This window comes from Amblyomma maculatum, chromosome 10 (assembly GCF_055883805.1).
Source record: "Amblyomma maculatum isolate TAMU_Amacu chromosome 10, ASM5588380v1, whole genome shotgun sequence".
In the NCBI taxonomy this organism is placed as follows: Eukaryota; Metazoa; Arthropoda; class Arachnida; order Ixodida; family Ixodidae; genus Amblyomma; species Amblyomma maculatum.
This window is the reverse complement of record NC_139353.1, coordinates 1,812,700-1,826,017: the sequence shown is the minus strand read 5'-3', so window position 1 is coordinate 1,826,017 and position 13,318 is coordinate 1,812,700. Positions and strand designations below refer to the sequence as shown.

The 13,318-nt window shown below is 45.4% G+C and overlaps 1 protein-coding gene across 5 annotated transcripts in view; it reads right to left on the bottom strand.

Annotated features, from left to right (window-relative positions):
* Ccdc85 (coiled-coil domain-containing protein 85) overlaps positions 1 to 13,318 on the bottom strand; it is a 51,925-nt gene that overhangs the window by 19,647 nt on the left and 18,960 nt on the right. For all 5 annotated transcript variants that reach the window (XM_084581697.1, XM_084581698.1, XM_084581700.1 and 2 more), the window contains exons 5-8: positions 8,197 to 8,276; positions 5,565 to 5,753; positions 3,430 to 3,480; positions 2,373 to 2,474 (exon numbers count right to left, since the gene is read on the bottom strand). In XM_084581697.1, coding sequence (XP_084437823.1) covers positions 2,373 to 2,474; positions 3,430 to 3,480; positions 5,565 to 5,753; positions 8,197 to 8,276 — 422 coding nt within the window. The remainder of the gene's footprint in view (positions 1 to 2,372; positions 2,475 to 3,429; positions 3,481 to 5,564; positions 5,754 to 8,196; positions 8,277 to 13,318) is intronic.

Genomic DNA, 13,318 nt, shown 5'->3' with positions numbered 1-13,318 from the left:
AACTCCAACGTTACTAGACTAGGTTGGGAACTCGTCGGAATGCATTCGCTGCGGGATGACTGCAGATCAACCACCAGGCGGCTCCATGTTCGGGGTGCGATCATTACGCGGGGAATTAAAAAAATGGAATTTTGACCTCAAAATTCAGGGGTGCGATCATTATGCGAGTAAATACGGTATACAGTGAAATCTCGTTACTACGAACACCACATTAACGAACTTTTCAAATTAACGAATTTTTTAAGAATCCCCGGCAGATTTGCCATGTTTTCAATGTAAAACTATTTCAGAATTACGAATTTCAATATAGCGTATATTTCAGAATAACGAATGTATTTTATTTCTCGTTGTATAATTTTGGAACATCAGTATTACGAATTTGGCTAAAATTACCAGCACCGCAGATTGCAACTCTCGCGTGAAACGAAACAGAAACCGCCGTTTCTGCGTGCATGGTCCGTGGGCTGTAGCTATCATCATCAGGACATCTAGGACCAGCTCCTAGCGCCACCATGAAGCTATGGTTTATTACGCAGTAGCCGGCAGGCCTAGCTGCCTGCGTTTTTTTTCTTCCTGTGTGCCGTACGCGACTCAATCGTTCGCGCGTGCGGGACGGTATTTTTTTTTTTTTTTTTTTGCCGCTGATTATCTTATTGCAAAGTTTGTGCGAGATTGGCGATGATATTAGCCAGCGAAGTGCCAAGAAGATATGAACGCAGCTGCTTTCACTGCAAGAAATCGACTCAGGGAAAAAGCGATTCGGCCTCTACAGACAGCTAGCATTGTCCCATCGACTGCCGCGATCATTATGAAAGACCGAGACAAGATTTTCAAAGCTCAGGAAGCATTGAAGATGGGGTCATAATGAACTCCGATGTGTTTTTTTTTTTTTCACATGGACAAAGTCCGTACTTTCATCGCTCGGTGCAATCACGCACGCGATGAGGTGTTCCGGAAAGCGGAAGGTGTATGTGCTGTAGTGGTGTAATGTAGTGCGCGGTCGTGTTTGCTGCACGCGGCAGAAGAAAATAATGGATTTCTTCAAATAAATCAGCTTTGGAGTTAGTGCAACCTTTTCACTTGAGGTTTTGCTTGTCTACACACGTGCCTACTGCCAAGGTACGTCATTTTCATACCTAGGTTTGACCACTGGCCTATAATCGCAGATTTTTCATTACAACGATATTTCAAAATAACGAATGATTTTTCGCGGTCCCGCGGAATTCGTTATATCGAGATTTGACTGTACATTGATACAGCGACGATTTTAGCTTCATTTGTTACCTGCGCTATATGATGGGATCAATTTAGATCGCGGGTTAAATAAATGCCTAGGTATTTATACATTGATACAGCGACAATTTCAGTGTTAGAGATAAAGTATTTTGATGATGGCAGGAAGCGACGACGATGGAAAGATAATAATGATGTTTTCTTCGTGTTTAATGACATTAACCAATTATTGCACCAGGTTGCTACGGTTTCGATGTCTAGTTGAAGAGTTTGAGGGTCATTGCTATTTTTTATAGGACGGTAAATAAAGCAGTCATCTGCAAACATCCGGACGTTAGAATGTATGTTAGATGCTAAGTCAATAAGAAAAACTCCGGACCTAACAAATGTACGTGAAGATGAATATTTATTAGCTAGAACGAATTGCTGCTTGTTAGTGAGGAAGTCTCGAATCCAATCTAAAACAAAAGAATTAAAGTATACATATACAATATATAAATAAAACTGTATGCGCGTCCGTGTTTACTTGTCCAGCAAGTGTACAGTGCACAGAAGGAACCCATATAGGTATGCCAATACAACTGAAGTATTTCACTTTGCTCCAAAAATTACAAATATATTTTATATCAATAAAAACCTATGCTTTAACTGTTGCTCTAACTTCAAAGAAGCCTTCGCAAGCAAGAAGCGTTAAATATGTGCGCCGCTTCCAGTTCAAGACTCAAAACACACCCTGAAACTTGTTGTCAGCGGGCGGCTTCAGTTATAGGTGGGGTTTCTTGCGACTTAATGAGAGCTAAAATGTAGCGCGAGCAGTCCTCTTGCCGAAGATGCGAGATCGCGGTAGGCTGCGGGCGGCACCGCTGGTACCCACACAGTTTTCGGCGCTCTTGGTGGTGGCCACTGGCATTCATCGCTCGCGGTGCCACCCGGGAGGCCACGGTCGGCACACTAGCCAATATATTCTAGGCACTATAGTCAATAGCAGTCAGTAGGTGGCAACCTCAACAGCTGCAAAACCAATTTTTATGTTGTCATAGCATACCTAGCCACCATCCTCTAAACTTTAATTGCCACACTACTTGTGGCTACGCCTCAACAAAAAAAAAGCATACCTGGGAGTGGTGGCAGATACTCACATTGCACATCTCGCGTACCAGTGCCTTCTCCCCTTCAGCGAGCTCTTCAAATTCCAGCTCACTGTCCGTAGCTTTGTCCAGTTGTTCATGCACTTCGAGAACCTGCACATTATTATTTTTTTTTTACATCGTGGTACAGAGGGCCCCCAGGGTTGGACAGGTTGTTAGGTATTAATCTGTTTATTTCCTGTCACAAGCAGATTATTTTTTTTAGATGGCATGTAGCATATGCAAAAGTAGACTATGCGCACTTTGCAATGTTTAAAGTATATCCTCGCACTTTTGGTATAATTACCAGGTGAGTTAGGTTACCACATTTACACGAACATAATGTAAGTGAGTTTCTCGTCAATTCATAGGTTTCAGAAACGTATCTCGCGTTCTAGTACCAGTAGAGCGCAAACTTGTTCACTGCTGCTTGAGAGAGCTACAGTGGTCTTCAGCACCAGGCTTGCGAGCTGTTAGGAGAAGTCAACTTGTCAACTTCTGGATAACTCGAGGCAGGCCATGCACGGGCAGCGGGCTGGCTATGAATGCAAAAAGAAGCTGCCACGGTGCGTGTGAGCTTTGCGGGTTGGCGCACTGGCGATGAGAGCTACTGTAAGTATGTCGGCTGAAGCACACTGCTGGTCCGCGTCATATTTACGCTTCTCATTACATAGGTGCTCATTTCTGGGCATGTTTTATATATTAAATTATCAACATGTCAAACTATTTCATGACTTCCTTCAAGTTTGATACATCCCGGTCAACTGTAGTTATTGAAGAAGTAACGGTAGCCAATTGATAATAGCTAACATCAAATGAGCTGAGAGAAAGAGATAGGCACTCAAAAAAAAAGAAAGCAAAACAAACTGCTTAAGGTGACTGTAAAACCGAGAGAAAAGAAAACCTAAATGTATTCACAACAGCTGTGGCCTCTCACAGGCATTATCAGCTGCACCACACAGTGTATATCAAGGTTTACATTTTTCACAATTTGAAAGTAAGGAAAAATAATTATGCTTTGAGGGGACAAAGCAAAATACAAAAAGAAAAGGATGCAGCATCTCCTTACCTTCATGGCACGAACCACTGCTTCAGGTCTTGCTACACCCACATATGGCTCCTGGAGAAAAGGTTTGAAAAGCTGATTACACATCATGCAGGCTTCATCAGGAAATCAAACAACCCGATTCAAAAACGTGCCACTTTTTTCACATTATACTCCTATAAAGTTGGCAGAGTTGGCAATGTCATTAGCAATTCGGACAAGATAGTTATGGTAGAAGAGTAATCATGTGCTGATTTGTTCAGCAGCCAGAACCGCCATGTCATTACCCACAGAGTAAAGTTGGTATACGTTCAACTGCATTGCTTGTCCCTACGCTTGTTCCAACTGAAGCATCTGTGTGTGAGAACACCTCGTTAGTCCGTCTGATTTGAACCAATATTCGTGGCAACTACTTACAGCATTCACTCATACCCATGCAGATGAATAAATAATGCTCGGGCAGCCATGCGTTGCTGAACTTGTCGCAGTCAACGTCACTTTTGCCATAGTCGCCGTCATTTTCCAAGAACAGTAGGCGTACGGCAGCTTCAAAATGGGCCATAGTAATCATGTGTTACGGCAAGTAATACATTGCCACACAGTGCGTACATATTGGCTCATAGCATGATAAAGAGAACGTACTCTTCCCTGACCCCTCCCTGCCGGAGCTAAAGTAAAAAAATAAACACGCCGTTATTGCTGCGCGGCATCTTGGCGCGAAACGGAGAGACGCGCTAACGACTGCCGCCTTTTTTTTTTTTTTTTTTTTGCCGATTCGTAGGCACAAATCGGGGCTGGTTGGCTTCATTATGTGAGCGAGTTCGTTACGCGACTAAATACGGTATATTTACCGTAATACAAATGGTTCTGGTTAGATTTTTCGAGGCCATTCGATAATTCGAACATCGGATAATTCGAACTTTTTTCCCGGTCCCGTGAAGTTCGAATTAACGAGCTTTTACTGTACGTACTTTCTTCCTGGCACACCTTCCAAAACACAGTCAATAGACCAGGGTGTTGTTCATTCCCTGAAGGCAAGGTACTGCACTTGCTTTGCAGAGCGCCTGCTCTACGACATGCAGCAGAAGAGGGATTCTGTGATAGACTTGAAATTTGCTATACAGGTAATTTCAGTATTGTAGGACCAAATGGATGCAAATGTTATAAAGAATGCTTCTATAAAGCTGGATTTATTTTGAGCAACAATGAGCCACCACCACCTTTGACAGAGGATCCAGACCAGCCAAATTCAGCACTACGGGCAGCTGTGCAAGAAGCATTCGGCACGATAGACTTTACAGAGTATTTGGATGCTGAATTGGTCAGTACAGAACAGCTGACAGATGACAAGATTGTTTCCCAAGTCAGGAAAGTGCCTGCCGCTGACCAAGAGAGCAGGATGATGAAGAGGATGAATATGAGGTTACTACCTCCAAAGCACTCCAGCATATTTCAGGCCTGAAATCGTGCTTCGAGCAAAATGCTGCACCTGAAGATGATGTGTTTGGTTTGTTGGGTTTAACGTCCTGAAGCGACTGAAGCTATGAGAGACGCCGTAGTGGAGGACTCCACAAATTTCGACCACCTGGGGTTCTTTAACGTGCACTGACATCGCACAGTACACGGGAGCCTTGCTTTTCGCCTCCATCGAAAAGCGGCCGCCGAGGCCGGGATTCGATCTCGCGTCCTTGGGCACAGTAGTCGAGCGCCGTAACCACTGCGCCACCCCGGCGGGGTGCTGCACCTGAAGAAGCAAATCGCCTTGTGCTAATGGAGGTACAAATAGTGTCAAAAGCCATTACCTACTCAGTCAAAGTTGACTAACTGCTTTCAGAAGTGCCGAGTAATCATTGAAGCATATGTTGGCAGGCATTGCTTGTAGATTCTTTTGTTTATAACAGATTCATGCGTGGTTATAGACTAAAGTCTGTTGTAACAGTATTTGAATGACAGACTTCTCTTACAACAGACCAAAATCCTGGACACTATCGAGGTCTGTTATAATGACGTTTTTCGACTGTGTACTCCAACCTGACAGTGTTTTTGGGCAGATTTCGCCACAACGAAATTTTTCACGTGCCCCGTCAGTTTCGTTGCAGCGAAGTTCAACTGTATTTCTTTCAGTTAAAATTTTGGCAGAACCTGCGCCGCACACTGACCGAATTTTCTGAGGCAGTCTTGCTCGTGCCATGCAGTGGGGGTGGGGGTGGTGGTGGCGGCGGCGGTGGTGGTGGCAGGATGTGGCCAGTGTCGTCGGGCTTTCTGTAATGTGGCGACCGTGGGATCCCACTTTGGTACTTCTTGTCTATGCCTCCTGGTTGCAGCTTGAGCGGAACTTCCTCTGCTGGCTGCAAGAAAAAGTTTAAAACTTTTGCAATCGACAAACTGGGCAGACTTGGAAGAGGTCTAAGCAAAGCCACCGAAACGCCCTAAGAACAAACAAATTAAGTGTTGTTCTTTCTCACCTCAGCTCTAAAAGAGCTCTTACCAGACACTTTAATGTAGTTAGCCACTGAGCTTTTCATGTAGTCACGGCCTCTCAGACAACACGCAAGAGCAGTGCAACAAGAGAGATGCGAAGAAAAAGGCAAATGCAAAGCAAGACCAGAGCTCACATTAACTTTGTCAGAAAAACACCAAGAAGATCACCACTGCAACTTCTGTGTGAATCTGAGGCCTGGCTGGGTCTTCACTTTCTAAATGCAGCAATAGACAGCTGTCGCCAGAGTTCCTCAGTTTTTGGTAAATTTGGTGGAAGATTCTTACATAGCATATCAATAGATGCTAGCATTAGCAGCCGGAAGAAATGCCTTATTGGAAAACGTAGATCCAACAAATAGTGCGAATTCTTAACAAGCTCCATCCAAACTGATAAAAATAAGAGAAATTAAAATGGATGCAGTTATCATGAACAGAAAAACGATGTGTGAAGCAAACAATACGAAATACAATCAGAAGATTTCATTATTTCTGATTCTTTCTTATGCAGTCCTAGAGGGAAAACAGGTAATAACAGGAAATAAAGGATTTTGAACGCAGAACCTGCAGAAAAGAATGAATGCTGAAGACATAAAACAAAATATGGTGAAATAGCAAACCTTTGCTTACTTAAACTTAAGCAGAAAGCTTTCCATGCCATGCAAGAGGCACCATGTACATTCATTGCCTTGCCCTAATTAATACTCCAATATGTTCCTAGTAGGTGTGTACTAACATTTGAAATTTCATTTACGAATTAAATATGTCTGTTATTCAATTTTTATTCTATTCGAAAAACTGATAAATTAAAGTTTTCCAAATATTTCAAAATTACTGATTACACCAAGCATTTCTGAATAGTCCGGCCAAGCTCCATAGAGATCTGAGTATAAAAAAGCCCGTTAATTCGAATGCGAGTCGGTTCCGCTGCGGATAATTCGAACTACGCACTGCCGCATCTGGGCGGTTTGACACACATCACGCGGCCAAAAAAAAAAAGTAAAGAAACACCTCCACGATCGGAAGGCATAGTTAAAGGCTGCGCACGTCCAAAACAGGGACAGAAGATGGAACCAGGTAAAATCATGGAAAAGTGGGTAAAACTTAAATGGCGCCATGACCGGCGCGGCGGCCGGCGGCATTGAAGGGTGGGGAAAGCGGCCGCGGCAAGGTCAGTGCATGGCCGCGGCAGCGGCTGCCTGCTCTCTCTTCTGCGCAACCTCCGTAGCTCGGAACTAAATACTCGTTAATTCCAACCCTGTTAATTTGGAAATAGGGATAAGTACTGTCGGCGCGGTCCCAGCCAACGCCCATGAAGAGCTATGATCTCGGACGGGCACTAAGAGTTACATTTCTTTTTTTTTTTTTTTTTTTTTTTGCGATAGCCATCCATACTTTCAACCATCAGTTGTCAACAGAAGCACGCGAGTCAGCCGAGTCAGCCGCGATCATGACTCCTGCTTTTAGCACCGTTCGCTTCAAAAGCGCTTGCTGCTATCGCGCGTTCCGATTATTGGAGTGGCAGTAGACGTGCCCGCCCCAGCCCCAGTCGCTCATAGCATGATAAAGCGAACGTACTGAAAAGGAGGCTTGCACAACCGGACAAGCGCTGGCAGTTTGCCAAGTTTGCTTCCCCCCACCCTGCTGGAGCTAAAGTCAAAAGATAAACACGCCGTTATCGCTGCGCAGCATCTTGGCCCACAGCCAAGAAATGTGTTGTGGACTGTGAGGGCGCCAAAGGGAAGGACACGCTAATGACTGACGCCTTGCTTGCCACTCCCGCCGGGGTGGCGCAGTGGTTACGGCGCTCCACCACTGTTCCCAAGGACGCGGAATCGAATCCCGGCCTAGGCGGCCGCTTTTCGTGGAGGCGAAAAGCAAGGCGCCCGTGTGCTGTGCGATGTCAGTGCACATTAAAGAACCCCAGGTGGTAGAAATTTCCAGAGTCCTCCACTACGGCATCTCATAGCCTGAGCCGCTTTGGGACGTTAAACCCCACAAACCAACCAACCAACCTTTATAGTTTTTTTTTCCACATTCATTGGCACAAATCGGGGTTGGGTGGGTTGATTATGCGAGCGAGTTACGGTACATTTTAGGTAATACAAATGGTTCTTGTCAGTTTTTTCGAGGCCATTCGATAATTCAAACATCGGATAATTCAAACTTTTTTCCCGGTCCCGCGAAGTTCGAATTAACGAGCTTTTACTGTAGTACTAAAATGGAAAACACAAGTTAATGCAAAACAGCATTTCCACGCCGGGGGTGGGGGGGCCAAAGAATGAGCAGGAAATAAAACCGTATGCCACTCACAATGTCTTTGACGATGCCCTTCTCAGCCTCCAGGATCTCAATACGTTTCTCCAAATTCCGGATGTAACGCAAAACTTGTTCTGTGGGAAAACAGAAATAAAGACAAAGAAAATAAAACAAAGGAAGAATTCAGAGCAAAAAGCAAGATCCTTAGATCGTCCTGCATACCAAGAGAAAAGTTAACGTAATGTCCCTGAAACAGCACAATAATGTCCCAATGATAATACACACGTTCAAAGGACTAACCGGTTAACTGAATCACACAAATTCCTTGCATTCTTTTAGGCACATACAGTAGAATTGTGGCGATACGAATCTTATGCAGCAGTGAAAAATGTTCATAACACCCAAACAAAACACAATTTGCAAGCAGAAGCACGGAAAAGGCAATAAACAAGAATCTGTTTACTGTTGACGGGATTTACGCAGCCGCCCCTTTTGCTAATCACGGTGCAGATCAAGTGATAAGTAATCGCCACACTGTAATTTCACTACCAGCTCTCAGTGCACACCACATGACTGCCAAACGACGAATCAGTGATGTGTGGGGAAGCACGTAGTATTCAATGTAATGACTTAGGTTTGTGCCATTCCTAGTGGGACAAAAGGATGTTTTGCACCTCCGAAATCCTGCACACTGTACACAATGCACCATTCAAAGAGGGAGTTCAGATTCCTATCCCCTGTGGTCATATCGCCTAGACTGTAATCCCCATTCACAGCAAGCCTCATGAACCAAAACAAGAAAAGAAAAGAAGTGTTATGAACACATAGGACAAGTTAATGCTGAAGCTAATGGCCATGTAGTGCCAAAGATATATGCCAAACTTCGAATGCTTGAGAATGTGACGAATGGTTGTGCACATTTTCACCTACATTTTCATCAGGTAGTAGTGATGTTGCCCATATTGATGAGCTCACTGACATTGCACTCGATTTAAATCAGAGATTGCACGCATATTAAGGGTTCCAGTAGGTCTGTTCTAGACCTTGCCTTTGCACGTAGCAACATCCCCGGTGAAATACAGTGGACTCCCTTTAATCAAAACTCGACGAGGACAAGAAAATCTGTTTCATTTATTAGCAGTTTCGTTTAAGGGTTGTGACCCCCAAAGAAACTGTGCAATGCAGTTTGTTTCAGGTTGGCATGCCGTTGCTTCACTAAATAGGCATTCATCTTAGCTAGGCTGCACGTGTGCTCTAAGCAGCCCTCTTGCTCAAAGTACTGCTGGAGTACTTGAACTGCTTGGCTAGCCTCATTAGTCGACACTGGAGAGCTTTGATTGTTATGATGTTCGGTCTCCTCTTCCCTGTCATTATCGTTGGCTTCGTCGACTTCCTTCAATATGTCAGTCAAGGTGTCCTCACGGCAGGTGACAGCATCATCATCAACAGCTTTATAACCATCCATGGTCACAGTGCCACACTTGGGAGCCAGTACACTAAAAACAGCTTGTGCTTCAGCAACTTCATCAGGTTCTTTTTGGTCAGCGGTCACTGCTTTGGGAAAGCCCGCATGATGAAAGCCACATTGATTTGTTGTTGCCGTAACTTCATCCCACGAGTGAGCCAAAATGTGGATGGCAGAGAGGAGGTCTACGGTGTACTCTGTCGCTGTCCATACACAGCATCATCCTTTTCAGGACGTGGCGACGGAAGAACACTTTAACACTGTGAATCATGCCCTGGTCCATAGGCTGGAGTGTGGCTGTCGTGTTTGCGGGAAGGAATTCCAGGTGAATTGAAGTCAGGTCTCGCACTTCACCATGCGCGGGGCAATTGTCAACAAAAAACACGACCTTTCTGCCTTTTCTAATAAACTCTGCGTCCCTCTGCCGCAGCCAGGTTTCAAAAATGGCCTGCGTCATCCAGACCTTGGTATTCGCTTCATATAAAACCGGCAGGTTTTTGACACCCTTAAAAACTCGCGGTTTCTTTGCTTTCTCAATAACGAGAAGCTTCAACTTCTCGGACCCGTCCATGTTCGCTCCCACAAGAACAGTGACACGGTCCTTACTGTGCTTACCACCCGTGCACCTCTCACCTTTAAAGCTGAGAGTCTTGTTAGGCAGAAGCTTATAAAGCGCCATTTCGTCCGCGTTGAAAACGTCGCTCAGCTCGTAAATTGCAGAGAGAGAGAGAGAAAACTTTATTTCAAAAAAAAAAAAAAAGAAGGGGGGGGGGGGCAGTGAGTGGAGTCTTCATTTCAAGACCCCAGTGGCCTGGGCTGCCGCTCTTGCCTGAGTTACCAGCCTACGCTGGGTCTCTAGATCAGAGCATTGCAGAGTGGCCTCCCACTGCGCCTCCGAATGGTGCATGTTTATGTGTGGAGGTTTGGGGCCTGTGCACCCCCATGTGACATGGTAGGCGGTGGGCTGGTCATTGCACCAAGGGCATATGTCTGTGTATTGTTCTGGGAACATTATGTTGTATTGATGTAGGTTGGGGTAAGTGTTGGTTTGAAGCTGTCTCCATTCCCGCATTTCTTGTGCATTTAGACCCTTGTGTGGAGGGGGATAAATCCTACGTTGTTCCCGTAGGTACTTAAGTCGCGCGCCGTAAGTCGCTGGGACAGGAATGCTGGTTGTGAGATCGGGATTAGTGGCCGCTCGGTTTGTGTGACCTCGAGCTAGCCTATCCGCGACCTCATTACCTTCCAATCCAGAGTGCCCCGGAACCCAAGTGATCTGATGTTTGAGCTGTGCAAGTAGGTCTTGAAGCTTGTGCTGCTGCCAGTCAGAGCAAACATTGTTATCTACCATGGCACTTTCACCTGCTATTGTGCGGAAAACAAGGCCGTGGCGCTTCTTGAAACGGCTTAACCAGCCATCGCTGAATTTGAAGTCTTCAATTTCCATCTGCAGTGCAATGTCTCTTGCCTTCTCCTCCAAAATAGGCCCGGTCACTGGAAGATTGGAACTTCGAGCACGCTTAAACCACAGGAAAAGTGCCTTCTCGAGGTCCTCATGTTCGGCCAGACGCGTCCTTTTCCTATCGGGGGCTGTTGTATGCTTTTTCAATCTTGTCACGATCCTTCAGAATCCTCGAAAGCGTGCACTTTGGGATGCCATGTCTTTTCGCGATAGCAGTTTTCAACTCCTTGGCACACTTCACATCATCAAGAATTTTCATTTTGGCTTTTAAAGACAACGCATTATGGGGACGCTTTATAGCAGCTTCTTCTATAGGCAACCTGCAATGGAGTTTGCTGAGACATGTGGCGCAACCTGGCGGCCGACGGGAGCTAATACTGAGTCGGCGCAGAAGCTGACGCCGTATATGTTGCGGCCGCTGTGTTCTTTCTGCGTTCGCGTTTTGTTATCCCAGTGAGTGTGATTTACTCATTTAGTGACTTCAGTGGTCTCGTGCGATGCTTCGACTACTACGGATGTGAACAAGAATAAAAATAAGCGCAAGGGCGGCGAGAAAGACTACCACAATCACGAAGGAGACCTAAGCGTACCGCTTGCTGGGAGAACCTGGGGAGAATGATGAGAGAAGGAGATATTGGCTGCGAGAGAGTAATGTAACTGAAATTTGTTTTGTTATAGGGCCATTGGCGTACAGACGCCAAGAAGCTAAAATAAGACGATTGCCCGTGAGCAGAGGAAACGGTATAAACTTCTGACTCGGGGAGTCGCACGCTGGTTGGGGCACACTACTCAGTACGCGCTGTAAAATTTGGCGTGTACTGGTATATGCTGTGCAAGATCGAGGGGCATACGTCCAGAAAATCAACAAAGCCGTGCAGCCGCAGCATCGTATTCCAGCCGCATTTCAACGGAGGCGAAATAAAAAAAAAATGTTTGTGGATCTGTGAACCGGATTTCTAATGCGGTGTCTATTTGGAACCACAAAGCCAAAATATCTTCAAAACTTCCAATTACAGATTTCAATAAGCATATTTATCTGTAAATTAGTTCTTAAGGTGCTGAAAAAGTTGAAGTGGGGGAGTGTAGAGGCCCGTGATACTGTGTACGCTGAGAATGGAACTTCGTTCTATTGTTCCGTGCCAAATATTTCTTTCACCGACTGCTCAAGCTACTCAAGAGTCTCTTGTCTCAGACGATAGAATATTTCATCATTAGTAACAACAGTAAAAAATTCTAACTCTTAACGACCTCCGTTACGAAAGCTTGCCGTTGAGTGCCAGCATTTCCCGCCGGCTTTCCCCAAGCTTGAGGTATGGAGATACAAAATGCATGCCAGTTATTGTTGTTGTTAAGGGCTTTATTTTTCCAACGGTGTAGGAGGCCCCCTACTCCCCGCCCCCGGCACGCACAGTTTTCGTTGATGACGCACGCTACAACCGCACAGTGCTTGCAATCGCCACGACATCCGTAGCGTGTACCGCACCATGCCTCCTGCAACTTCCGCGGCACTGTCGAAAGGTGCACCACGAACAAAAGTGTTCGTCATGGTATTAAACTTTAAAGCAAAACCGCTAGGAAATTATTATGCTGCTGTAATCAAACAGCAAGAACAAAAAAAGAAACGGCGATCAATCTCTTCTCAGGTTCTCTCTGCACTTTCAATGTTTGGGTATGAGGTGTGAACGCAATAGGTGAATGAAAAGCTACGTTTAAAACATTTTTCATTCATTTAATTATTTCTTAATTCATCATCACATATCCGACTAATGCCCTGAGAGAATAAATTTCATTAAAAAAAATTCCGTCTACTCACGCGACATTCAAAGCTGTGCGCGCGGGTGTTCCGTCGCGAGCGGCGCGCACTTCGCGGTGACGTCGACACCGTTCACGTTTTAAACATGAGCATTCTCAAACAGGCGGTGTCATTTCGTCAGTATTGGTTTTCGGAAGTAGCTCTCAAGACATTCGATTGCCTTAAAACTGCAGAAAATGAGAGCCGAGATGCTTCTAGCCGTACAACGCGAACGCAACCCGACCGCGCCAGCCTACTCAGATTGCTCGGCGCCGCCGTTGGCGGCGCTGAACGCTGCGCTCCACTAGCGCCGCCTGGCCACTGCAGGTTGCCTATACTACACGGGGGAAAGAAGTCACGAAACACAGTCACGGAACAGAGCAAAATGGCGCCCACACAACAAAAAACAAGGCGTGCAAGGTACTGGATTGGATTGGATTCTGGATATCGACATCAG